Here is a 24274-nt window from a genome sequence, read left to right on the forward strand (position 1 = left end):
TAATAAATAATTATTTAAACAACAATTTATTATCATTAATTTAGATATAATAAGCTGATAATATGTGAAATTGATTTATGTCATAATAATACTAATAAACTTTGTATTACCACAGGTTAACAAAAATTCATTGCGTTAACTAAAATGTATAAATTGTATAAAAAATAATTATCTAATAAAATAAATGTTACTAAATCCTGTTAGCATATGTTAACAAACAAACAAAAATTTTACGTAAATAATTCAACTAATTTATTAAATACTATACATGAAAATAGCATTATATATACTGTATATATATGTATGTTATATATATATATATATTAGCAACAAATTTATATATTGATATAAATAATAGTGTAAAACAATTTATTTAAAACAAAATTAATAGCGTAAAAAATTTCCACCGGTATCATAGTTACTATTTGTAACTTATATAAACCCTAAAAAAATTATATAACAAATTAATTTTATTAAATAAAAAACCCTATATTTTAAAAAATATAAACTTATTATTATTGATAAAATAAATATATAATTAATTTTGGAAATTGTTGTCTTAAAACATAAGCATTTTCTATACTAAATATTATTTGTCGTAAATATGTTTGATATGATTCCTAGAATTGCCGGCAAATCGTTGACTAAGAAATCCATTGAAGAATCGCTGAACATATTGGTTGGCCTTTGAGGTCGAACCGCGAAATACAAGCGGAACTCGAAAAATGCCGAACACTTTGCAGCCATAGTTTGTCGACTCGACTAAATTGGTTTCGATTTGACAGAAATGGCTATCACTTAATTGTATGTCGAAAATATGGCACAAATTATTGTCGACAGATATCACATCACTAGTTGTCTGTTCCAGAGGTATGATATCTTTGCCCAAATCGTGGACAATATGTTGTCTTAAGGATTGTAACCAAAGTTTACGGTTGCTATCGGTGTCGTCGCCGCCGCCGACGTTATCACCAGAGCTAACATAATGTCGGCCAACAAAGTCGAACAGTCCGTCCTCTCTGACAATCATCAGTCCGTACGTTACGTTTACCGATTCGTCATAATAATGAACGTCGAGATCCGTACGCAACAGAGTCTTAATTTCGATACCGGTTTCGCTACCGACAGCCAAACCACTATCAGTTGTCAACTCAGAGTGACTTTCCATCCATTTGAGGTCGTCATCGCTGACCAGCGATAGCTTTTTAACTGTTTCAATGAACTGTTGTCTGGCATTACCGGCAAAACGTTGGCCCAAAAAGTTGATCAAAAACTTTCGCGACGTTCCCTTCTGATCGAAACCGCCGATTGGGACCCGAAATAAACCTAATTTTAATAGGATTTTGTTGTCACAGAAGAATGACAGACAAAAATAGTGAGACTCTCACAGACCTAATGACTCGCAAGGAAAGTGTTCAGCAGTGGTGTGAGTCGTCTCCAATTGACGCAACTGATCGGCGGTCAGCTCTTTGGCAAAGAAGTGCTGAACAAATGGCGAACCACTGTCACGATGGGTACAAATCCAGTCGTCACGCGTGACACCATCGAAACGATAGTTAATTTCTTCTTCGAGTTCACGATTGGTGGCGTCGACAATATCAGCGACGGTAACATCGGCCACTTCTACTTCGCCGCCGGCAAATCCCAATAGTCCGTCAAAACGCATCTGCAGTAACACTAAGTGACGGCCAGAACAGTCGGCGGAAGAATATAGCAGACAATGGGCCGCATGTTTGCAGTCGCGAAGTTCGGTTGACGCGTCCAACTCTAGCGATATGTATTGATGGCGGCGGTCAGTGTTGGTGGTAGTAGTAGTAGTGGTGGCCATAACTGTATCGGACTGACTGACTGATCGGACAATTGTATTGTTATGTTAACTAACTGTCAATTAATTAATCGGTTATTGCAATCGTGTCATTCAATTGTGTCATAAATATATGTTTACATTATTACAAATTGCTATGAAAAACAAATAATGTTTATTATTAATCAAATTTTAAAAAACATTGCATTTAAAAACAATACAAATATGAATATCTAATTTTTTTTTTTTAAATAAAGGGAACAAAATATGTATATTATTTATTAGACGTTATTGATGAACATTTTTAGTATTAAAGTGATGTGTGATTATATCTGTGTGTTTGTGAATTGAAAGTCGATTTTGTTGTTATTATTATAAGTGTTTTGTTAAATAAATTCGATTTTCAAACACACAAACAATTCGATTGCAATTTTATTTATCAATTTATTTTCAAATGTAATGAAATGTTTGCAATTTGTTTCACCGATTGAGTCATCAAAACAAATATTAAAACATATATTTTGATTGAATTTTTTATTTTCGTTTTGTTTATCCATTTATTTAGCGATAAAACAAAAAATATTTAGATTTTAATTCAATAGTTTGTTTGGATTTGTTTTTTGTGAAACATTTTTTTTTTTGATTACATAAACAGTAAGTAAAAAGTGAAATAAATGTTTACCAAATGATTGATTGATTGTTTATCGGCGATGACCAGTGATGACCACAACAACAACAACAAGTCGGTAATGTTGTGACCAATCGATCGATTAAGCTATCGGTGAAAGTAATAACAATAATAACTGCTATAATGGTATCGACGATAGTAGCCTCAGTGCGGGCACTGATGCGATCGTTGGCCGTAACAGTGCCGGTAACCATAGTAGTGACCGATTGTTTTGGTTATATGGCCAAAGTTGACGGCTGGTCAATGCAGCCGACGTTCAATGCATGCGAATCGGACGCTCCGGATGTGGTGTTGTTGTCGCACTGGTCCGCCCGCAAGTTTGACGTAAAACGCGGTCAAATTGTGTCACTTGTGTCGCCCCGAGAACCCAATCAACTCATCATCAAACGGGTTGTCGCTCTCGAAGGTTAGTGTCCACCGACGGCGGCGCCAGAGTTGTCCGCATATTATAAGTATGAATACATTGATTTTGTTTGTTAATGTTTTTTTGTTGCGGTCACCAATGTTTAGGCGATACAGTAGTGACGCGTCCCCGATATCGTCACCGGACTATTATCGTACCGAAAGGTCACTGTTGGGTTGAGGGCGACAATTCAGACAAATCCATGGACAGGTAGTTTAGTCATTAGGACTCTGACAACTATACAATAATGTCAATCACACTAATGTTTTTTTTAAATATTATTATTAAAAGCAATACCTTTGGTTGTGTGCCATTGGGTCTCATATCAGCCATTTGTCAGTACATAATATGGCCGCCAAAGAGGTGGACCAAAGTGGAGCCGTCACTGCCCGCCGATCGCCAGTACGTCCACTATTCAAACGACAAGTGTTTGGTGGCGTTCAATACGTTTGACGACTACAAAGATCTGGACGACACCGACGGTCTCAGTCTTATTGAACACCAGTAGTGGACTGTTATTATAATTATTGAATTATCTGTTTGTTTAGATTGTTATCGTTATTATCGTACATTATATTTAATATATTATTATTATTATTTTCATTATTAAATAATTAGATTATTAATACATTACAAAATTATACAATTTTTTATATAAATAGTATTACTGTAAATAATTTAATTTAATATTTTGAATTTAGTATTTTTTAAAAAAATTGTTTTTTTTTATATGTCTATTGATAAATAATACTCTATATTCTGTGAATCAAATATTTTTTTTATATATATTTATATACCGGTAATAAAACATTTACAATTCATAGATATACCATAATTGATATACAATTTATTATAATGTTAACAATTTATAAAGTATTTATTAATAACAAAATTACAACAACAATATTTTAATAAAAAAGATTATAATTAAATAAATAAATATTGTTATTTAACTTTAGATAAAAAAAATAATTATTAATCTTTATATCTATGTTTAAGTAGCATAAGTGGTCAAACATAATGAAAATTACAGGTAAAAGTTGGAAAAAAATAAAAACAATTACTGATACTATTATTATTATTATTGTTGTCATTCAAGTCACTGAAAACCAACAAATTATAATTGTTTATATATATATATTAAAATTTTTCAATTTATTTTTAATAAAAAATTATAAAAATTAGAAACAATGTTGTTTATGAATCAAATAGATAAAACTATTTTTTTWWWAAAAATTTATACATTAAAAATATACTGTATATAAATCTATATATAAATATATGACACGATTACAAATATTTAAAAAAATTATATCTTAAATCTATTTAAAAATACAATTGCTAAAACACAATAACATTTAAAATTAAAAAAACAATAATTAAATGTATTATATAATGATTACCATAACTTGTAAAATAATGATATTTAAAAAACATATTTATAAAAATCTCACATTATTTTGTGTATATAAAACTTATATTTATAAAAATAAAACATAAATAAAAAATCATATCACTATATAACTTAGTTATTGTGTCTTCAAAATGGACTGTTGTTTGGCGGACAGGGCTTTCGATATATCCAATTGTGGGCCGTATAGCGGTTCATAGCATTTGTTTGTATTATGACAGGTATAGTCACTACTAGTATCTAGTCTGCCGGCACCCCGTAAACCATTAGTATAGAGTTTGGTGGGCACGTCCTGGACAGTCAGTTTAATATTGTTGATGATAAAGTTGGTTCCGCCACTCTTGCTATACGTACAATGTATGCGCAATCGTTTGACGGCTGTCTTCGAAAAGTATATGTACTGTACTGAATGGCACCGGTAGTCTGTATAGTCGATAATACGTCTCCAATTGTGATCACTATTATCGGCTGCAACTTCAATATAATAGGAATAACCAGTTTTTTCGCAATTACCAAAATCCAGTTCAAGATAATTGCAAAAATGTACACAATTCAGGTCAAAGGTTACCGAACCGGGAATCTTCTGGACAATGGACGAAACGTTTGGATCAAATCGGCGACAATAGAGTACCGATTGTTCGACAAGATATGGAGACATTTCCTGTAAACTCATTATTGATTTACAGCACATTCTCGAGTTGTTGCGATAATTGTCGACCACTTGTCGATTACAGGCGCCGGCGGCGGTGTTGGTGTTGTTGTTGTCAATTGTGGACAAGAGTTCGTCTCTTTGATAATAACCTGATATTTAAGTTAAAACAACAAAATTGTTTAAAATTTTTAATCTTCAAATCAATAGCTTATGATAGTTACGACATACCCGATGGCCAGACATAAGCAATCAGATCGTTCCACGAAATGTGCGACAAGCGGACAGTTGCCAACAGTTTACGGCCAGTGTCCTCATCGGTATCGGAGCCGCAGGCGGTGTTTATTTGGATATATTTGACGACTGCGTTGAATATATCAATCTCTTCGGCACAAAACTCGTCACTAGTTAACAGTTGGATCAGTGTCTGTGCGTCCAAAGTCATGAGCTGGTCGTTGGCCAGCAATTGATAGCCGTTATATAACATAAATTGTTGGCACTGTCTCTCCAGCGATGTCAGGCCAAACAGTGAAGCCGTTTCATGAATGACACATACCGTGTCTATTGTTATATGCAAAGACATATAGTCAGTGATGGCTACTACCAGTTCACGCATTTCGTATCGATGGCCTATAGATTTATATCATAAATATAATTGTAAGAAAAAAAAACTAATTAATAAGACATTTAATACATTTTTATAAATAAAATATTTTTTGTTGTCTTTGTATAACTAAATTAGAATAAATAAAATTTTTATACAAAAAAAAATAATATTTTTTCTAATCAAATAAAAATTTAAATTAAATACAGTAAATATTAATCTCAATGCCATCATATGTGGTAAACGTGAAAAACATATCTATTAATGTATCGAAAAATATTTTTTGTTGTTGCTTAAATAATTTAATTTTTACTAAATAAATATATTCAAATTTACAAAACAAAATATTAAAAATAAAAAGTAGTAAATATATAAATAGATGATAAAAAAACTACATTTTCAATACTAAATAGGAATAAAAATATATACAAATAAAAGGTATATAAATTTTTAACTAAAAAAACTAACTAATAATTACCTAAATATAATATATCGATGATGTCGTCAATTGATTTGTTGTTCAGATGGATGACTCCGGTATACATAAAATAGAGAACATCTTTGAATGCCGTTATCGGTGTATCTTTGATCTCCACTTCGTGAGAGATGGACTCCCGTAGTCCGGAGCCAAACATTAGCCGAAAATAATCGCAACGCAAACAAACGACAAACTTGTGGCCACAGATTCGTTGGCCGTCGACTATGAATACTATATCGCTGGCCATTTCGTTCATATATAATCCTGATAGTTGTGCGAGCAGTGCGTCGGACAGGTCTATGCGATCGTCATCATCATCGCCCGGTGCCGATGATTTGTATGGTGAGTCCATCATTTTTTTGCTCGTATTTCTCGGTAAAATAGTTGTCTCAAAAAAATGATCGACCCGTAAGCTCAGTTAGCCCTGGACTAGACTGGGAGGTGTGTTAGCAGTGATCAAGTAAAGAGCTATTGTTGTTAATATTATTAATGTTTAATGTGTCTSTGTGTGTGTTTTTCCTCCTCCCGGAGCTGCTTGTCAGGACTGGTAGTACATTATCATAATATAATGATCATAATTGACGCAAAAAAGTGGTGATTTTACAATTAACATATGGATAATATAATTATAATATATTATTGTTAGGAAAACCACATCAAAATAAATGTAAATTCACGTGAAATCACCTGTAATTGAATGCACACAAAAAATGAGACAAAAAACAAAATCAATTTTAATATTATTATTATTACTTTCTAGAATCAGTATAATAATATAAATTTAATTTTTTATATAACTTTTTTTTGTTGGTATCAGTTACATAATTATTTTAATTAAATATTAAATTAGCAAAAAAATAATTTTCTTTAAAAAACATTTAATATGTCTACATATTTCTAATTAATTATATTATAAAAGTAAATAAAACACACATATAACAACATATCGCAATAAAAACAATATATTATTGCATTTAATTAATATTAATTGAAAACTAATTGAAGTTATAAATAATTATTAATAATATGTAATACTTAAATTTTAAAAATACATATAATTAGAAAAATACATGCATTTAAAAATTTATTTAACAGTAAAAATAAATGCAAAATAATTATTTTTTAATTTATAGCTATAATAGTTGCAACATTAATAATATATATAACTTATATAAATATATATWTATAAATATTTTTATTACATATTTTTAAAATTATAAATAATTTTTTTTAAATACCTTTTAGCATTTATAAAAAAAAATTATCAAACAATCCTAATAAAAACTTGTGATTTAGTGATATCATACAATATAATGTATATTTAGTACAAATACTGTATATAAGTAGTTATAACACAATGAACAACAACAATAACATCAAAATACCTGGATTTTAAATATAATATATAATTATATACTAGTTATTATTATTGTAACATATATACTGTATACAGTATATATATATTGTACATATTTAGCTACCCTTTTTTCAATGACATTATGTCAAAAACATGTTTTTTCTTTATTGAAAACAAAACTTTTAAAAAAATTCACTCAAGGACTGGTAGACAATTTATTTTTCACTTACTCACTCACACACACACATACACACTGTCATACAAAAATGCTATTATATTTCAAAATTTTTTTCATAAATATATATATAATATATATATATATATATTTGTATATATATAAAGGTATATCTATATTAACTTTCTATAAAATTCTGTATATTTATTTATAAACGAATTAAAACACTCTAATAGTTAAAATATTTTATATAAAATAAAATATTGTATAAAATTTTTTTTATCAAATACAGTATATGTAACAGGTAAACTTTAGCTTTTAATATTTTAAAAAATTACAATTTAAACTTGTAATTATATTTTATAAATTATGCCGTTTAAAAAATAAAAGTGTGTCATATTGAGCACTGTCCGGGAGGAAAGTCCAAAAGTTTAAATTTTTTAAAAAATTAAATAAAATAAATAGTAATAACTAATCATTATTTATATTTCAAATTCTACAATAAGATACATAAATAATTTATTTACATTTTTAATTTAATTATTATCTCAGAGACCTAATTAATAGTAATAATTATTTAATTAGAAGGAAAATGAAATCTATCAAAAATAAATAAATAATTTGATTGTTTATTAATTAGTAAATAATAATTATAATAATTATTATTATTTTTAAAAATTAAAAAATAACTTGTGTAATTATAGAAAGTAAAAACAATATAATTGAATTTCAAAATAAAATATTTAATTTAATAATAATCAATAAATTATAACTAATCTAGCACAGTTTTCTAAATAAAATATCTAAATTTATTAATAAATTACATTTAATCAAATATTGGTAATTTTACAAAAAAATAATAATTAAAATTAAACAAATTTTAATAAAATTATCTTACCATTAAATAACAAATAAAAAATAATAATACAAATAAATATGTACAGGTATAATTTAGTTGATTATTAACACATTTAAATAACTATTGATATATGCACTAATAAAAAATAACTATTATAAGTTATATGTTATAGATATTTAATATTATATTATATAATAACTATTATTATATCTAACTTTAAATAATTATTAAAACTAATCAAATAATAATAATATTTTGAAATATAAACTATTTGTTATTATTTGAAAAATAATATTTATTTAGTCGTACAATAACATATATATAGGAGCTGCACATATGGGCAATAAAATAGAGGACACATAATAAAAATAATACACACACACACACACACACACCTGAGCACCGGGAGGTGAGTTCATACAACTTGACTGGTTTTGTGTATATTTTATACAAAATAACCGATAGTTTTTTTTATTAAAACAAAAAAAAACTTTCCCCTAAAAGTAAACTTACTTTTGATATTTTTAAGGAAAAAAATAAATAAAAGTAACATAAAAAACACTTACATTTAATTCAATAGTTTATATATCATATACTGTTGGCTCAATTTGTTTGATTAAAACATCGATAAAAATAATAATAATAATATGATACTAATAAATGTCAACATTAGAAAATTGCTAATAAATAGATAATATAGTTTTGTTTCAATAAGTTATACTACTAATCAAAAATACTATATATTTTACACTTATATCCAATGGTTAAAGTACTGACACAACTAACTTATTATATCATATATCGTATAAGTAATACAACAAAAAATAATAATATCATTAAATAAAAATATTTATTATTAATATACAATTTGGTGAATAATGTATGAATATAGACGAAAATAAATCAATAATAATAAAATAAACAAACAAAACAAATTATATGATATAAAATATTTATTATTATTTTTTTATTGTAACACTAATAAAATAATTTGACTAAACAAATATTATAAAAATATTAAATTAAAACAAATTTGATATTATAAGCAAACACACACCACAAGTCCACAACAAATACATTGAAAAATTATTGAAAAAATATATGTCAAATAAAAAACAAATTAAAATTAAATAAATATAATATACTATACTATATTGCAATTCAGGTTTGCAAATATACTGTATATAATATCTATGATATATTATATGTATGAATATATGACATAAACATTTTTATATTCAAAAAAAAACTACATTAGAAAATAATGGAAAGTTATATACTTACTTACACACTGTATGTATGTGTTATCCCAATCGCATGGTGTGAATGACCCCAACCCAACATCAACACACACACACAATACCCAACTAACACACTTAAACATACAGGAGCCCAACAAACAGAAACAGTGCCCTCTAGTTATGTTTGTATTCAATTTAATATATAATGTGTAGTAAACAATGTTTTAACTAAACAACTTAAAAAATTATAACTTATTTAATTTGATTTATATTTAGTTTAGTTTAGCTGGATTAAAAAAATTTAACCACAAAAAATTATATACTTTATGTTTAGTTAAAAAATATGCACAAAAATTATTTAAAATGTTMAAAATAACTGTACAAAAAATAATATATAAATGTACAAAAAATACTCCCCGGCGGGGAATCGAACCCCGGTCTCCCGCGTGACAGGCGGGGATACTAACCACTATACTACCGAGGATTAGATACTATACTTGATTAATATTATGGTATATATACATACTATAATATCTATATATTTATATACATTTTATGTATTATACGGTTTATCTACTGTATAGTGAATTATTATATTTTATTGTAATCACAAAATTATCATTTAAAAAAAAATAAAGTTAATTATAAATAAAATATATTTATAGTTAACTTATAATAATAGTAATAATCACAAATATATTAATTGTTATATTAATTTTTATGAAAATTCATATATGTCAAATTTCTATATTAWTAATAATAATAATAMTGTAATACTGTAGTAGTTTATAGGAATATAGTGTACTATTATTATTAGTATTGATGTTATTTTAAATTTAATAGATAAGTTAAMATTATATATGTAAATTTATATAAKTATATATTTTATATATATATATATATATATATAATATATAGTATAATGACTAATTGTGTGGTTTTGTTTTATTTGTTGTTAACAATACTGATATATTTTTACAAAATCATATTAAACTTTTGAGTTTCCTAATAATTTTCCTTTTGAAAAAAACATTAAATTTAATTTTAACATAAAAAAATCATGAAACATATATTTTTTGAATTTAAGTTTAATAATGACATTTTTAATTTAAAAAATAATAATGGGAAAAAATATATTACATAAGTATTTATGGATAATTGGGAAAAAATTGTATATCAAATTGCTATTTATTATTATTAATATTTATTATTATAAATAAAATTATAATAAAATTATAATTATTGACACCAACAACAACAAAAAAACAATTTAAATAACAAATAATTTATTTTGGTTTTATTTTTCATAAATAATATATTTTTATAATAATAAATATCTTTAATAATATAAAACTTTTTTTATTACTAGATATTATCCCAACCATTGAAATACAGTGTCGGCGGCGTTTCCATCATCGGATGTATAGCTAGTGGAGGCATACCTGTCGCCATCGGTTTGCATGGATCTACACTTACGGGGACAGTCAATCTGGCCGGTCATTGCACGGACCATATGTGAGATATACGGGTTTTCAATCCAGTTGGCCGCACTTAATTAATAATTTAAATAAATAAATAATTTAATTAATTTTTTAAATAATTATAATACTATAAAAATTATTGTCATTTATTGGTTATCAATAAGAGTTATTCAGAAAAGAGAAAAATAWATATATATATATAGTTTTTTTGCAATTAAGTCAATAGATATTTTTCTTACTATATAGTCAACCACTAAATAAAATACTATAATTTCTATAAGGTATACAATCCCAATCCCAACCCTAAACCCACTCCTTCTGGACACATACCCGGACTGTGCGAGAAAGTACTGTACGTATGGTATAGTATGGGCCATACGTTTGCCAAAACGACAGGTCATCTCCATTTTACAGTCGTTGTTGTTTAGCTCAAAGAAGTTCATCATTTCGGTGGTAATTGTCGATAGATTTGTAGACAATAGCTCTCCCATTGATGATAAAAAGCTGTCCGACTCGGCCGATCGGGCGTCAAATACGGGACTCATCATACCTGAGAGCGGTATTACACACAAAAAAATATAAATTGTTAGTTAAGTTTTATATGAAGAAAAAAATAGTTTTTTGTTGTAATTATTTACCCGATTTGACTAATGTTAGGGCAGTGGTGGCCACCATTAGATAGCCAGTCAGTCCGATCATTATTAACGGTGTGGATATAAACTTCAATATAACAAACAATGGCATTAATGCCACYTTTAGTATGACAGGTGATAGTGTAGCGGCCACTACGTGAAAGGATATGTGTCCCAAAAAATCGGCAAATGCTTCGGTCAACGATTTCGGTACCGGTTTTAGCGGCGCTTTTGGTTTTCTCACTACAATAAAACATATCATTCATAAAATATTTAATATTTATAATCACAAACAAATAGTTTTTTTTAAAAAAATATATATAAATATATTAACATACAATGAGATACTTCACTACCACTTGTTAATGTAATAACTATAAGTGAAATAACTGTAACCAATAGTATAGTTAAATTCATGTGAACACCAAAAAAAAAATTACAAAAATTTAGTTAATTTTATGTCTAAAAATATTTCAGTTTATTCACTATTTTTTTAAAGATAGTTGTGATTCACTTGCAATATATGTTTGAATTATTTATCGCCCAACAAATGTATGCCTATTTATATAGACAATAGTTTTGTATGACATGTCCGGCTAATCTAACTGTCCCCTGATCTTAACCTACATTTTTGGATTAATACATAATCTCATACTTCCTTTATCTACTTTAATACAATGTATTATATTTTTAATCTATCCTTGTCTAAAATAATTGTTTGTTTATTATATTAAACTATTTTTTTATTTGCTTATTAACTGGTTAATCAATTAATGAATTCATTGATTATTTTTTAAAAATGTTTAATTAATTTTTAAAAAACATATATAAATATTATTAGTTTTACTGTTAGTTTTAATTTATAAGAATTATTTTTTTTGACACATCATAATATACCCACACATTTAACAAATTATATGTAACAAAATATATAATATATTTTTGAACTAATAATATGCATAACATTTACCTATTGCAGTCATATTTAGGATATAATATAAAATTAAATATATTTTTGTTATCCAATTTTTTTTGTCCATTCATGCATTGCTTGCACATCAAAATTGACATTCAACTGATTATTAATAAATAAAAAAAATATTGGTATATTAAAAATAAAAATATATTTATTAATAGCACACACACACACACACACACACACACACACACACACACACACACACACACACACACACACACGTTAATTGATTAAAATATTGAGATTTTTGTTTCATATAATTAATTTTTACATTTTTGTGCCAAAAATTTTTATAGTCACTTATTTGTGTTGTTTGTTACGGCACAGGTATATAAGGATTTTTTTGTTTGTTGAAAAAAATTAATAAAACATAATAAAAGTATTATTAAAAAAAATAATTAAAGGATTATGGCTTTAATTTTTGTTGACTGGAAGGCATCGGATACCGATGATGTTGCCGATACAGTGTCACAAACTGGTAGTAATAATAATAGTAACGACATTTGGGAGTGTCTTTTCGAGGACGACACTAAACGATTTCTTAAAGAAACGTTTATGAAGTGTATCAGTAAGTTTTATAACCTACCGGTGCTTATACAGTAGATTAACAAATATATTTTTTTTGTAAAATATCTCTTGAAATAATGTCTAACCCATCCTATTAGTTCCTGTAATGCATTTGCTATTGTTGACATTTATTTGGACGGTTAGCCTAAAATATGGTTCAATATTGATGCCATCAGTGCTTACCGTCATATTGATAGCGTTGTACTTATTTAACTATATGGAAGAAAATGCCTTCAAATATGCCATCAATGATATTATACATCTGAGACATCACGAACTCAAAGATCATAACCAGAAGTCGTCGCCGAAAAGCACTGACATTGTTGTCACTGATGAAGATATGAAAAGTGAGTCAACGATAACTGGACAGGCATTGCATAGACGGGATAGTGATCTGTCAAATATAAACTATTTTAACTATAATAGTAATTATTATATCGACACTATAGAAGAGATATCGGAAATGGATGACTACACGGATGGAGTGATGGCTACTGATAACTATAGATATCCCGATAGGAGACCAAAGATTGCATTTTAATTGCATTAAAAAACAAGATAATTATAAGTAATTTTATTTTATTATATAAATAATTAATGATCTTTAATAGATAATCATTTAATCAAATAAAATAAGTATTAATAAGTTATTTTCACTACTTTTAAAACTACTATTGAATTAAATTTCATTTTTTACATATATTGAAAATCTATTCAATAGCCACAAAAATAACATTTATTATTTTATTTATAAATATAACTAATGCATAAAAATATTTATTAATACAATAAATTAACCAAAATTATTAAAATAAAAATTATTTGATAGTTATAATAAACTAATATATAAATTATATATATGAATTAAAAAGTAGTAGTATTTTTTATAAAATAATAATAATCATGAACAATTTTCAATTGCTAAAAAATATGATTAAATATTTTTATATAAATTTTTTATTTTAAAAAACTAATTTTATTAAGATTACTTTGTTTTTAATAAAATTATAAATAATATTTAAAATATTTTTGTTTTAATATAAGTAACATTTTTAAAGGAATTATAGTCTATAACTATTTAAGTAACCTAAATATATTAACGGATATTAAAATCACACGGTTTAAAATCAACTGTGATCAAGATAACTAATTAAATTTTTCATAATAATTTTTGTTAAAAAATACTTAATAATCTATTAAATAAATAATTATAATATTTGTAAGTTATTTATTTGTTAATTATTATTTTCTAAAAGATTAATATTATTTATTGTTGCTTCTATTAAAATTAGCAAATTAAATTAAACTTGGTCATACTTGGCAATTAAAATATCATAATTTATATATGTTTTTATGTTTAATATTACAAATAAATATGCAATATCTACTTCATTGATAACAATTATAATGTAAAAACAATTTAAAACATACATATTTCACTTTAGTATAATATAACATTTTTAATAGAAAATTTTCATAATAAATATTATATTTTCAAATTGGATTACAATATTTTATCATTATTGTTGTAATAGATATTGATTTGTATCTTAATAATTTTTAAAATTTTATTTTAACTATTAAATTTAAAACCAAAAAAAAACTATTACAAAGTTATTGATATCAGTTTTGAATACAGTTTTCTATTATAATATACCGTATAAATAGTTTAATCAAACTATATTAGAAATTAGTGTAATTTAATTTACTGGGCAAACAATTAGGCTAACAACAATGATGACAATATATCAGATTTTTGGGACAGTTATCATTGGCCTATCTATGTGTCTGACCATAGTATCTGGTTTCCAATTGATGGATATGATCAAAATGGTGTCGACACCGATATGCGCGGCCATAAAATCTAATGCTTTGGCTGATTGTCAAAAAGACTTTCAGCGAGATATCAATTTTGCCAATGAGTTGCCCGTCTATGAGCTACAGCTTCGGGAGGTTTGCTGTGCGTTCAAACACTACCGCCAGTGTGTGTCCGACAACTTGGGCGACAAGTGTCCCATTGGCTTAAAAAACGCAATGTTTGACTCAATATTCAAACTAGTGGTCAAAGGAGTCCAGTTTAGTGCTAAACTCGACTGCCATTACTATGAGGACAACTTGTGGCTGTGCGCACTCGGTATGTCTTATTTGCATATTTATCGTAAAAATACCAGTATTTAACAGACAAACAAATAATTGTTAATTAATAAACAGATTATGTTGTTGTTGTGTTGGTGGCCGTCGGCTTAGTTGTACTATTGTTGGCGTCGGTATGCGTTTGCTGTTATCGGGCGCGCAGTAGTTGGCGCCGCGATTCCACTAAATTCATGACAATTACCCAAACCGAACACTGTTTCTAATTATATACCGTTCCTCTATTTTTTAAAAAATAGACAGCTTTTTTATACGCCTTATTTTTAGTATTTAATATTAAATATAAAACTATTTTATAATTAATTTTARGATGAAATAAAAAAAACTTTAGTTTGCATTTATTTCTATCAACTATAATATTATGATTTTTTTGTATCTTTCAATTACTAACATAATTATTAGTAATTATTATAACATTAAACAAGTTGACATTGTATAATTTAACATTAAATAAGTTGAATAAATGAAATAATAATAGTGATATATTAATTAATTAATTRATTGTCATAGTTAACATAGTCATCTATGAGTCAATTTACCATTATTGCTATGRATGTATAATTATGATTAACAATTGTTAACAAAAAAATTCAACTATAAATTAATTTTATATAAACTATGATAAATATACAGTTAATTTAATTATTCATCTTTTATTTTACAAATTATTTATTAGTTTTTAAAAACTAAATCAGTCATTAGTTTTGTATTATAATATCGTTTAAACAAAACTATATTATTATTAAATTATTGTAATTTATATTAATAGTCATTACCATAWACGCTAACAACAATGATCTCAATATATTTTAGGACAGTTATCATTGGCCTATCGATTGGTTTGACCATAGTATCGGGTGTCGATGGCTTCAACGATATAGTCAATATAGTGTTGAAATGCGTGGACAAAAAATCAGACGCTTTTAATGAATGTCATAATGAGTTTGAAAGAGAGGTCAAAAATGCCAAAGAAATTACCACCGATTGGATTAAGCCCAGGAAGGCTTGTTGTGCTATTGTTAACTATCGCCACTGTTTGTCCAACAACACCAACAACAACTTGATCAACAAGTGTCTAATTGGCCAGAAATACGAAATATATGGTACTGTGGTCAGAGAAGTGAGGTTTACCACCAATCCTGACTGTGATTTCTATGATGACAACTCGTATTTGTGTTCCGGTTAGTCATTATAATATATATATAWAAAAATTACCCTAAAATATAAGTGTTTCTAAAAATTAAAAATCATGTTTTTGTTTTTGTTTAAACAGATTATGTGATTGTGTTGATGGCCGTCGCCTTAGTTGTACTATTGTTGGCTTTGGTGTTTGGTTGTTGTTGTTGTTGCGGTTGTTGGGCCATTAATTTGGTCATATCAAAGATATTTCACTAATACCTTTGTATTAAACATGTATACCGTTCAACTCCCCYGCCCCCCCCCCAAAAAAAAAATCATTATTTTGTATGACTTATACATTAGTATAAAACTGTTTAATTAAAACTAAATATAAGATTAAATTTTTTTTCTGTTGATTTCTATCAACTATAATATAATATTTTCATTATTGACATAAACATTACAATTATTATGAAATCTATTAAGTATTTATATAGATATTAATAATAAATTATTTATTATAAATATAATCATATATTATTATAATCTTTGTTAATTAGTATTAATATTATTAAATAAAAATTTATAAAATTAAATAATAATCAATAAAAGAATTGTTAAGAAATTTATAATGAAATATTATTTTTTTATTATTATAACAAATTATTTTATTAAGATTTGTTTGTTTCTAATATAATAAATTATTAATAATAATGTTAACAAAAACACTTAAAATACTTATTTGTAATATAAGTAACATTGAATTTTGGTCTATAATTATTTAAGTAATTTGAATATATATATAGTTGAATATATATATATATATATATATATATTAGCGGATATACAAGTACATGATTTAGATAAACTATGATCAAGATAGCTAATTAAATTTTTTTAGCTTTTTAATAATATTTTACAATAAATAAGATGATTGAGATTTTTTACTTATTATTTATTAAATATTATTTGGCTGTTATTTTATTTATTAGATTGACTATTATTTGACTGTAATTTTTAATTGGCTATTAAAATTAGCTAGTTCAATTAAATTACTAACTTGGTCATGCTCGTCAATTTAAATAGTTTGTACWGTATATGTTAGTTTTGTCATTTTTTAATGATTAATATTAATAATAAAATATGCAAACTCTACTCCATTGGTGCCAATTATAATGTAAATGCAATTTAAAACATAAATATTTCACTTTAGTATTGATAACATTTGTTTTTTGTTGTTGTTGGAAATGTTTATATAATATTATATTTTCAAAATTGCATAACACTATACTATATGATATCATTATTTACGTGATAGATATTAATTTGCAAGTTATTAAAAGTTAAATTTAAAACCAACACAACTATTATAGTAGTCATTGATATCAGTTTTGTATACTATAGTATATACAGTGATATTGTTTAATAAAACTATATTAGAAATTAGTATAATTTAGTTTACTGGGCAAACAACTGGGCTAATAACGATGATCACAATATATCAGATTTTTGGGAMARTTATCATTGGTCTATCTATGTGTCTGACCATAGTATCGGGTGTCGGCTTAATGGATATGTTCAATATGGTGTCGACACCCATATGCGCGGCCATAAAATCTGATGCTTTAGCTGAATGTCATAAAGACCTTGAAAGAGGGATCAATTTGGCCAACGAATTGCCTGTCTATGAGCTACAGCGTCGGGAGGTTTGCTGTTCACTCAATCACTATCGCAAGTGTTTGTCCGACAACTTGGGCGACAAGTGTCCAATTGGTCAGACAAACGATTTGTTTGACTCTGTGTTCAAACTAGCGGTCAAAGGAGTCGAGTTTAGCGCACAACTTGACTGCCAGTACTATGAGGACGGCTCGTGGCTGTGCGCACCCGGTATGTCATTATTATAGTGTTTAACATACAGTGTTTTTACTGTAAAATACTAGTGTTTTGAAAAACAGTAAATTTTTTTGTTTTGTTTAAACAGATTATGTGTTTGTGTTGGCGGCCGTCGGCTTAGTTGTACTATTGTTGGGGTCGGTGTGCAGTTGTTGTTGTCGGTCCCGTAAGAGTGGGCGCCGCGATTCAGCCAAATTCATGATACTTCCCGAACACCGTTACTAAACATATACTGTTCCCCAGATCCTCAATAAAAATGATCATTTTTTTGTCTGCCTTATCATTAGTATAAAACTATTTGATAATAACTAATTATAGGATCAAATTTTTTTTGTGTTCATAGTTTTTTTTGTATCTTTCAATTACTAACCTAAACATTACGATTATTATGAAATCTAGTTAAACAGTTGATATTAATATATTATTATATATGTTTATATTATGTTATCATATATGATGTAATTTTTGCTAATTGTTTATATTAAATAAAAATATATAAAAATAGTTTATTTGTTTAAATATTATATGTATTTTTTTAAAGAAAGAATTAAACAAAAGTGTTTACTAACTAAACAAAAATTATAATATTATATTAAGTTATATTCATAAACTAATATAAAGTTAATTAATTATTAATAAATCTATAAAAATAATTAGTTTAGTAAAAATTCTAGTTTCTTGTCTATGTTTTTTAGTTGTTGTGTTTTATGAGTAATATTAATATCAAAAAATATGCAAACTATACTTCATTGGTGACAAATTACTGTATAATGCAAATGTAATTTAAAACATATATATTTCACTTTAGATTACCGGTAATATAACATTTGTTTTGTTGTTGAAAGTTTTGATATAAATATTATATTTTCAAATTGGATAACATTAGATGATATAATTATTTTCTTGTTGGATATCAATTTGCAAATTACTAATTTTTAAACAAAATTTATACAACAGTTAAATTTTAAAACTAACAAAACTATTAAAGTAATAATTGTTGTATCAGTTTTGTATAGTTTTATTTTTATAAATTAAATAAATTTTAATTAAACTGTATATGTAGTGCTAGAAGTTTAGTATAAATTATTTCACTAGACATACAACTACTCAAACAATGATGATCACAATATATCAAATTTTCGGGACAGTTATCATTAGCTTAATGATGTGTCTGACTGGGGTAAGGGGTGACGAGATAAATGTGCTCCAACTGCAAACTGCCGACACCGATGATTTTGTATCCATACAGGTATGCACAACCAAATGTAGCCAAGATTTTAAGCGAGATATCAATGATGCCAACGAATTACCTGTCTATGAGCTACAGCGTCGGCAGGTTTGCTGTGCACTTAATCACTACCGCCAGTGTATGTCCGACAACTTGGACGACAAGTGTCCCATTAATGATGAAAACGAAATGTTTGACTCTGTATTCAAACTAGCGGTCAAAGGGGTCGAGTTTAGCGCCGACATCGACTGTCAGTACTATGAGGACGGCTCGTGGTTGTGCGCACCCGGTATGTCATTATTATAGTGTTTAACATACAATGTTTTTACTGTAAAATACTAGTGTTTTGAAAACCAGTCAATTGTTTAAACAGATTATGTGTTTGTGTTGGTGGCCGTCGGCTTAGTTGTACTATTGTTGGCTTTGGTGTACATTTGTTGTTGTAGGGCCCGCAAGAGTGGGCGCCGCGATTCGGTCAGATTTATGATACTTCCCGAACACCGTTACTAAACACATATCGTTTCCCATACTTAAAAAAATTATCATTTTTTCTATAACTTTCTATAAAAATGGTCAAAATTTAAACTATTTGTTAATAACTAATTCTGAGATCATTTTTGTGTTTATATTATTTTATTTTTGTATCTTTCAATTACTAGTATAAAAATTACAATAAAATTTAGTATTAAATCTAATTATATATTGATATAATATTAATATTTTATTATTTGTTTAAATTATAATAATATATGATATAATATTTGCTAATTATTCTTATTAAAATATTTATTATAGAAATATTAACAATTAACTAAATTAAACAAAAAACAATTATGATAGTTATATTTAGATAATGATTAAATTAAAATAAATATTCAAATATACTGATAATAGAATTGTAAAAAATTGTGATAAAATCATTAGTTAACAAATCTCTAGTTTATATAAATGATAAAACTTTAAATAAAAACAATTAACTTTTGCTTATCTTTTTTAGATAAGCGACTAAAAAAAATGTTTTACACTTTTATCATAAAACTTTTATAATAACTATTATTATAACAAAATCAATACACACACACACACACACACACAATATATATATATATATATATATATCAAATAAAATTTATAAAACCAAAAAAGTTTAATTATATATATTAATATAATAATTTTTTCAAAATAAAATTTTAAAAAATACATAAATTTGACATTTGGCTATYATATTATATTTTCATATAATACAAATAGCATTGCATAACTATTATTTCATAACATTAAACAAATACAAATACAACGTGTTTAATATTATATTGATTTATTGCCCCCATATTTACATAATATATATTAATAATACATGTGTTTTTTAAGCCCATCCATAGTATTCAATGTGAATGTTATGTATGTTTTATATGATAAGTATATTTGTATTTTAAGTRTGCAATCAATCCTTTATATTACTATTAATGTATTAGTAATACTGTATTAAAAGTATACGACATATGGTTTTTTGCCATCAAATGTGTTAATAAAATATACAATCAATTGAATGAATCAATTTGTATGTAAAATAGTTTCACAATTATTATTATAATTATTTTTAAATCAACTAATTATTTAACTAATAATAACTATTATTATTATTAATAATAACTATTAACAACTGTATTGACATAAGACAACCACTATATATATAAAAAACAGATCCACTAATCAGTGAATCAATCGTTACAATCACTGCCATCAACGATGACAATCAGTAGACAATCATCAACATCATCATCGGTGGTCATAGTATTGRTGGTTATCATTGCAACCGTATCGGTAATGACCACCAATGCTGACCTTTGGAAAGACTTGTTCGGTGTTGTGGCGACACCGTTATGTGCGGCCATCAACGCTAATGAAGTGGCCAAATGTGGCCAAGAGTTCAAACGACAAATTGATTTGACCGACCGATTGCCCGACTGGTATGAACTACAGCGACGACAGATGTGCTGTTCAATGCAAAGATTGCGACAATGTTTTGTCGATAAAGTGGGCGATGACTGTCCCGTCGGTGTCAAGAGTAAGACAGTGGACGGATTGGTCGGCGGGGTATTCAAGACGGTTGAGAAGGCGGCTAATGTTGACTGCAAATGGTATGACGATAGTTCGTGGCTGTGCGCACCCGGTATGTCCCCCAGCTATCTATCTGAACGATAGGTGTGTGTGACCATCACTTAAACTAATCATTTTTTTTATCGCCGCAGACTATGTGACCATTCCTGTAGCGGCCGCTCTACTGTTCCTAATGCTGGTCACCTGTTGCTACTGTTGTACGTCTTGTTGTCGACGCAGCGATCGTCGTCGCGATCGTAAACACGTAGCCGTCATTAATAATGGTCATCACTATGAGCCGTCGGCACCGCCACTGTCCTCGTCAACCAACTATCAGTTGCAACCCTTAATTCAGACGCCAAAAAAATTCTAGTCAATCGGCCGTCGGCTATATATTGAATATATAATAGTTATCATTTGCATACCGGCGCTGATCTTAAAAAAAATTATGATTTATTTTGTCAGAAAAAAAGAGGAAAATATTATATAATTAGACAATTGTTTTGAAAACAAATCGTATTTTTTTGACTATAATTTATAATCAATAACTAACTAAATTAATACACTATGATTGTAATATATAATTATCGGTAATTACTACTATTAATGCTATTTTTTCTATCCAAATATTTCATATAAATATCTAAATTATCGGCTATATATATATATATATATATATATAAATTATTTATAAATTACTACTTGTATTGTGATTACGGTTAAATGAATCGCTAATTGTTTTTTTTTGTAATCTTAATATATACATTATATAATAATTTTTAATTGTATACACAAAACAAAACTAAATTTGTTAATTTTGACTATTTATACTTTTGATACATTTCTATAATAAAAATTTAAAATAATAATAATAATAGGATTGATTTGAAATTATATTATAAATAAATTTATATCAATKTTATATATCTGTAYTATAATCAGACCCCACAAAACAATTATGTAAAAATTGATTGATGGATGAGTAAGTTAACTATTAATAATTGTTAACATTAAATAAGCTAGGTATTTTATTTAAATTAATAAGTTTTATCATCATCTATTGAACTTATCTAGCTTATTTAATATTAACTATGAGTCAAATTACAACATAATTTGCGAGTCTGACTATAAGTTGACGTATTGTTGAGTATTTGTAGTAATAATACTGTATTAATATTAAACTATAGAATATATGGTTTATAATTAAAATTAATTGATTGTTAAAATAGTTTTATAATAGTATTATTATTATTATTATTATTATTATTATTATTAGCATTGTATAACTAATTAATAGGTTAACTACTACTAATATTAAAAAAAACTATTAACAGCTAACTGTTGACAGATTTACTAATTAATCAATTAATCGGTGCAATAACTGACATCAATGATGACAATCAGCGTACAGTCATCATCGGTGGTCATAGTGTTGGTCATCATTGCATTGGTATCAGTGATGACGACAAACGCAAGCATTTTTGATTACGTGAATTGTGGGGTCATTAAAACTAAAGTAATAGCCAATTGCGGAAAAGATTTCCGTAAAGATATGAGCCAATTGTCCGATTGGTATGAACTGCGGCGACGACAGGTGTGCTGTTCATTACAACGGTTACGCCACTGTGTCGTCAATGAACTCGGCAACAAGTGCCACGGCATCACCGATGAGGAAGTGAACCAGGTTTTCGACGTAGTTGTGAAGGGAGTAGCTCTAGTAAGCAATTATGATTGCAAATCGTACGGCACAAGTTCATGGATGTGCGCGCCCGGTATTATGCCAACCAATATATGTATACACTATTTTCAAATCATTTGATTTTTCCCGCAGGCTATGTGTTCATTATTGTGGCGGTCGGGCTACTGATACTAATGCTGGCCACCTGTTACTATTGTTTTCTCTATTGGTATCGGCGTAGAGGTGGTGGCAGTGGTTGGTGTCGTAAAAACACTAATCAACCGACTGCACCGCCATTGTTTCCGTGATTTATCGATTGCTGGTATTAATTCAATTGCAAAAATTCTAGTTATACGCCGACATAATTGCACCGTTAGATATATAATTATTACATACCGGCGCTGATTTATTATGTTTTTTTATCAGATAAGAAAAATTATAATATATTATTATAATAAGACAATTGTTTTCAGAAAAAAATTATTTACTAAACTATTATCATAACCAATAATATCAACAAATTAATACATTCGTTATCGCAATTTTCATACAATTATATAATAATATATATAATATATATAGTTATAAATTAGTTTTGTATTGATTGGTTATGAAACTTTAATTGTTTTTTTGTTATTTGAAATACAGCTATATACTTTTTTGTGAATATAAAAACACTATTAATTTTGACTACATTTCATACTACAGTATTAATATTTTGTAAAATAATAATTTGATTTATTAATAAGTAAATAAACTTTGTTTTTTTGTATAAAT

The 24274-nt window shown here is 26.8% G+C and overlaps 9 protein-coding genes and 1 non-coding gene across 13 annotated transcripts; 6 read left to right on the forward strand and 4 right to left on the reverse strand.

The window, feature by feature from the left end:
• Positions 1–421: 421 nt before the first annotated feature.
• On the reverse strand, positions 422–1957 carry LOC128961217 (uncharacterized). Of its 2 annotated transcripts, XM_054307432.1 has the most exons (3): positions 1393–1957; positions 584–1326; positions 422–443 (listed from the first exon to the last, which is right to left on the reverse strand). In XM_054307432.1, exons 1-2 carry the CDS (start codon positions 1826–1828, stop codon positions 590–592), a joined length of 1173 nt encoding a protein of 390 aa, XP_054163407.1. In that variant the 5' UTR covers positions 1829–1957; the 3' UTR covers positions 422–443; positions 584–589. The 2 variants fall into 2 exon arrangements, with proteins under 2 accessions (XP_054163407.1, XP_054163406.1); XM_054307431.1 differs by lacking the exon at positions 422–443 and having other exon boundaries at positions 559–1326.
• Positions 1958–2175: 218 nt separating this feature from the next.
• On the forward strand, positions 2176–3422 carry LOC128961225 (mitochondrial inner membrane protease subunit 2-like). The gene is made up of 4 exons (XM_054307441.1): positions 2176–2458; positions 2523–2898; positions 3003–3105; positions 3187–3422. Exons 2-4 carry the CDS (start codon positions 2616–2618, stop codon positions 3401–3403), a joined length of 603 nt encoding a protein of 200 aa, XP_054163416.1. The 5' UTR covers positions 2176–2458; positions 2523–2615; the 3' UTR covers positions 3404–3422.
• A 945-nt stretch (positions 3423–4367) lies between these two features.
• Positions 4368–6629, reverse strand: LOC128961216 (BTB/POZ domain-containing protein 9-like). Its single transcript, XM_054307430.1, has 3 exons — positions 6038–6629; positions 5187–5585; positions 4368–5107 (listed from the first exon to the last, which is right to left on the reverse strand). Exons 1-3 carry the CDS (start codon positions 6390–6392, stop codon positions 4425–4427), a joined length of 1437 nt encoding a protein of 478 aa, XP_054163405.1. The 5' UTR covers positions 6393–6629; the 3' UTR covers positions 4368–4424.
• A 3452-nt stretch (positions 6630–10081) lies between these two features.
• Trnad-guc (transfer RNA aspartic acid (anticodon GUC)) lies at positions 10082–10153 on the reverse strand. Its single transcript has one exon. It is a non-coding gene; the product is annotated as a tRNA-Asp (tRNA).
• An 888-nt stretch (positions 10154–11041) lies between these two features.
• LOC128961105 (uncharacterized) lies at positions 11042–12199 on the reverse strand. Its single transcript, XM_054307311.1, has 4 exons — positions 12121–12199; positions 11789–12025; positions 11481–11700; positions 11042–11219 (listed from the first exon to the last, which is right to left on the reverse strand). Exons 1-4 carry the CDS (start codon positions 12197–12199, stop codon positions 11042–11044), a joined length of 714 nt encoding a protein of 237 aa, XP_054163286.1.
• Positions 12200–15026: 2827 nt separating this feature from the next.
• On the forward strand, positions 15027–15730 carry LOC128961226 (uncharacterized). The gene is made up of 2 exons (XM_054307442.1): positions 15027–15462; positions 15540–15730. The coding sequence occupies exons 1-2, from the start codon at positions 15063–15065 to the stop codon at positions 15683–15685; spliced, it is 546 nt and encodes a 181-aa protein (XP_054163417.1). The 5' UTR covers positions 15027–15062; the 3' UTR covers positions 15686–15730.
• A 2191-nt stretch (positions 15731–17921) lies between these two features.
• On the forward strand, positions 17922–18974 carry LOC128961228 (uncharacterized). Its single transcript, XM_054307445.1, has 2 exons — positions 17922–18485; positions 18580–18974. Exons 1-2 carry the CDS (start codon positions 18086–18088, stop codon positions 18714–18716), a joined length of 537 nt encoding a protein of 178 aa, XP_054163420.1. The 5' UTR covers positions 17922–18085; the 3' UTR covers positions 18717–18974.
• A 507-nt stretch (positions 18975–19481) lies between these two features.
• On the forward strand, positions 19482–20242 carry LOC128961227 (uncharacterized). 2 transcript variants are annotated; one of them, XM_054307444.1, is made up of 3 exons: positions 19482–19671; positions 19741–20008; positions 20093–20242. In XM_054307444.1, exons 1-3 carry the CDS (start codon positions 19606–19608, stop codon positions 20227–20229), a joined length of 471 nt encoding a protein of 156 aa, XP_054163419.1. In that variant the 5' UTR covers positions 19482–19605; the 3' UTR covers positions 20230–20242. The 2 variants fall into 2 exon arrangements, with proteins under 2 accessions (XP_054163419.1, XP_054163418.1); XM_054307443.1 differs by having other exon boundaries at positions 19482–20008.
• A 956-nt stretch (positions 20243–21198) lies between these two features.
• Positions 21199–22418, forward strand: LOC128961223 (uncharacterized). Of its 2 annotated transcripts, XM_054307437.1 has the most exons (3): positions 21201–21280; positions 21424–21892; positions 21972–22418. In XM_054307437.1, exons 2-3 carry the CDS (start codon positions 21469–21471, stop codon positions 22190–22192), a joined length of 645 nt encoding a protein of 214 aa, XP_054163412.1. In that variant the 5' UTR covers positions 21201–21280; positions 21424–21468; the 3' UTR covers positions 22193–22418. The 2 variants fall into 2 exon arrangements, with proteins under 2 accessions (XP_054163411.1, XP_054163412.1); XM_054307436.1 differs by having other exon boundaries at positions 21199–21892.
• Positions 22419–23141: 723 nt separating this feature from the next.
• On the forward strand, positions 23142–23893 carry LOC128961229 (uncharacterized). The gene is made up of 2 exons (XM_054307446.1): positions 23142–23591; positions 23651–23893. The coding sequence occupies exons 1-2, from the start codon at positions 23210–23212 to the stop codon at positions 23803–23805; spliced, it is 537 nt and encodes a 178-aa protein (XP_054163421.1). The 5' UTR covers positions 23142–23209; the 3' UTR covers positions 23806–23893.
• Positions 23894–24274: the final 381 nt, after the last annotated feature.

Source organism: Oppia nitens, unplaced genomic scaffold (genome assembly GCF_028296485.1).
Source record: "Oppia nitens isolate AA-2021 unplaced genomic scaffold, nextdenovo-longstitch-racon4-pilon3 scaffold5_pilon_pilon_pilon, whole genome shotgun sequence".
Lineage (NCBI taxonomy): Eukaryota > Metazoa > Arthropoda > Arachnida > Sarcoptiformes > Oppiidae > Oppia > Oppia nitens.

What these genes read in the sequence shown, in the direction of transcription:
- LOC128961225 (XM_054307441.1), top strand. Translation starts at nt 2,616, where the DNA reads ATGGTATCGACGATAGTAGCCTCAGTGCGGGCACTGATGCGATCGTTG. An exon ending in ACGGGTTGTCGCTCTCGAAG is followed by an intron (nt 2,899 to 3,002) that starts GTTAGTGTCCAC and finishes ACCAATGTTTAG; the next exon opens with GCGATACAGTAGTGACGCGT. An exon ending in TCAGACAAATCCATGGACAG is followed by an intron (nt 3,106 to 3,186) that starts GTAGTTTAGTCA and finishes TATTATTAAAAG; the next exon opens with CAATACCTTTGGTTGTGTGC.
- LOC128961217 (XM_054307432.1), bottom strand. Translation starts at nt 1,828, where the DNA reads ATGGCCACCACTACTACTACTACCACCAACACTGACCGCCGCCATCAA. An exon ending in CTTTCCTTGCGAGTCATTAG is followed by an intron (nt 1,327 to 1,392) that starts GTCTGTGAGAGT and finishes TATTAAAATTAG; the next exon opens with GTTTATTTCGGGTCCCAATC.
- LOC128961226 (XM_054307442.1), top strand. Translation starts at nt 15,063, where the DNA reads ATGATGACAATATATCAGATTTTTGGGACAGTTATCATTGGCCTATCT. An exon ending in CTTGTGGCTGTGCGCACTCG is followed by an intron (nt 15,463 to 15,539) that starts GTATGTCTTATT and finishes ATTAATAAACAG; the next exon opens with ATTATGTTGTTGTTGTGTTG.
- LOC128961216 (XM_054307430.1), bottom strand. Translation starts at nt 6,392, where the DNA reads ATGATGGACTCACCATACAAATCATCGGCACCGGGCGATGATGATGAC. An exon ending in CATCGATATATTATATTTAG is followed by an intron (nt 5,586 to 6,037) that starts GTAATTATTAGT and finishes ATAAATCTATAG; the next exon opens with GCCATCGATACGAAATGCGT. An exon ending in TGCTTATGTCTGGCCATCGG is followed by an intron (nt 5,108 to 5,186) that starts GTATGTCGTAAC and finishes CTTAAATATCAG; the next exon opens with GTTATTATCAAAGAGACGAA.
- LOC128961229 (XM_054307446.1), top strand. Translation starts at nt 23,210, where the DNA reads ATGATGACAATCAGCGTACAGTCATCATCGGTGGTCATAGTGTTGGTC. An exon ending in TTCATGGATGTGCGCGCCCG is followed by an intron (nt 23,592 to 23,650) that starts GTATTATGCCAA and finishes TTTTTCCCGCAG; the next exon opens with GCTATGTGTTCATTATTGTG.
- LOC128961227 (XM_054307443.1), top strand. Translation starts at nt 19,606, where the DNA reads ATGATGATCACAATATATCAAATTTTCGGGACAGTTATCATTAGCTTA. An exon ending in CTCGTGGTTGTGCGCACCCG is followed by an intron (nt 20,009 to 20,092) that starts GTATGTCATTAT and finishes TTGTTTAAACAG; the next exon opens with ATTATGTGTTTGTGTTGGTG.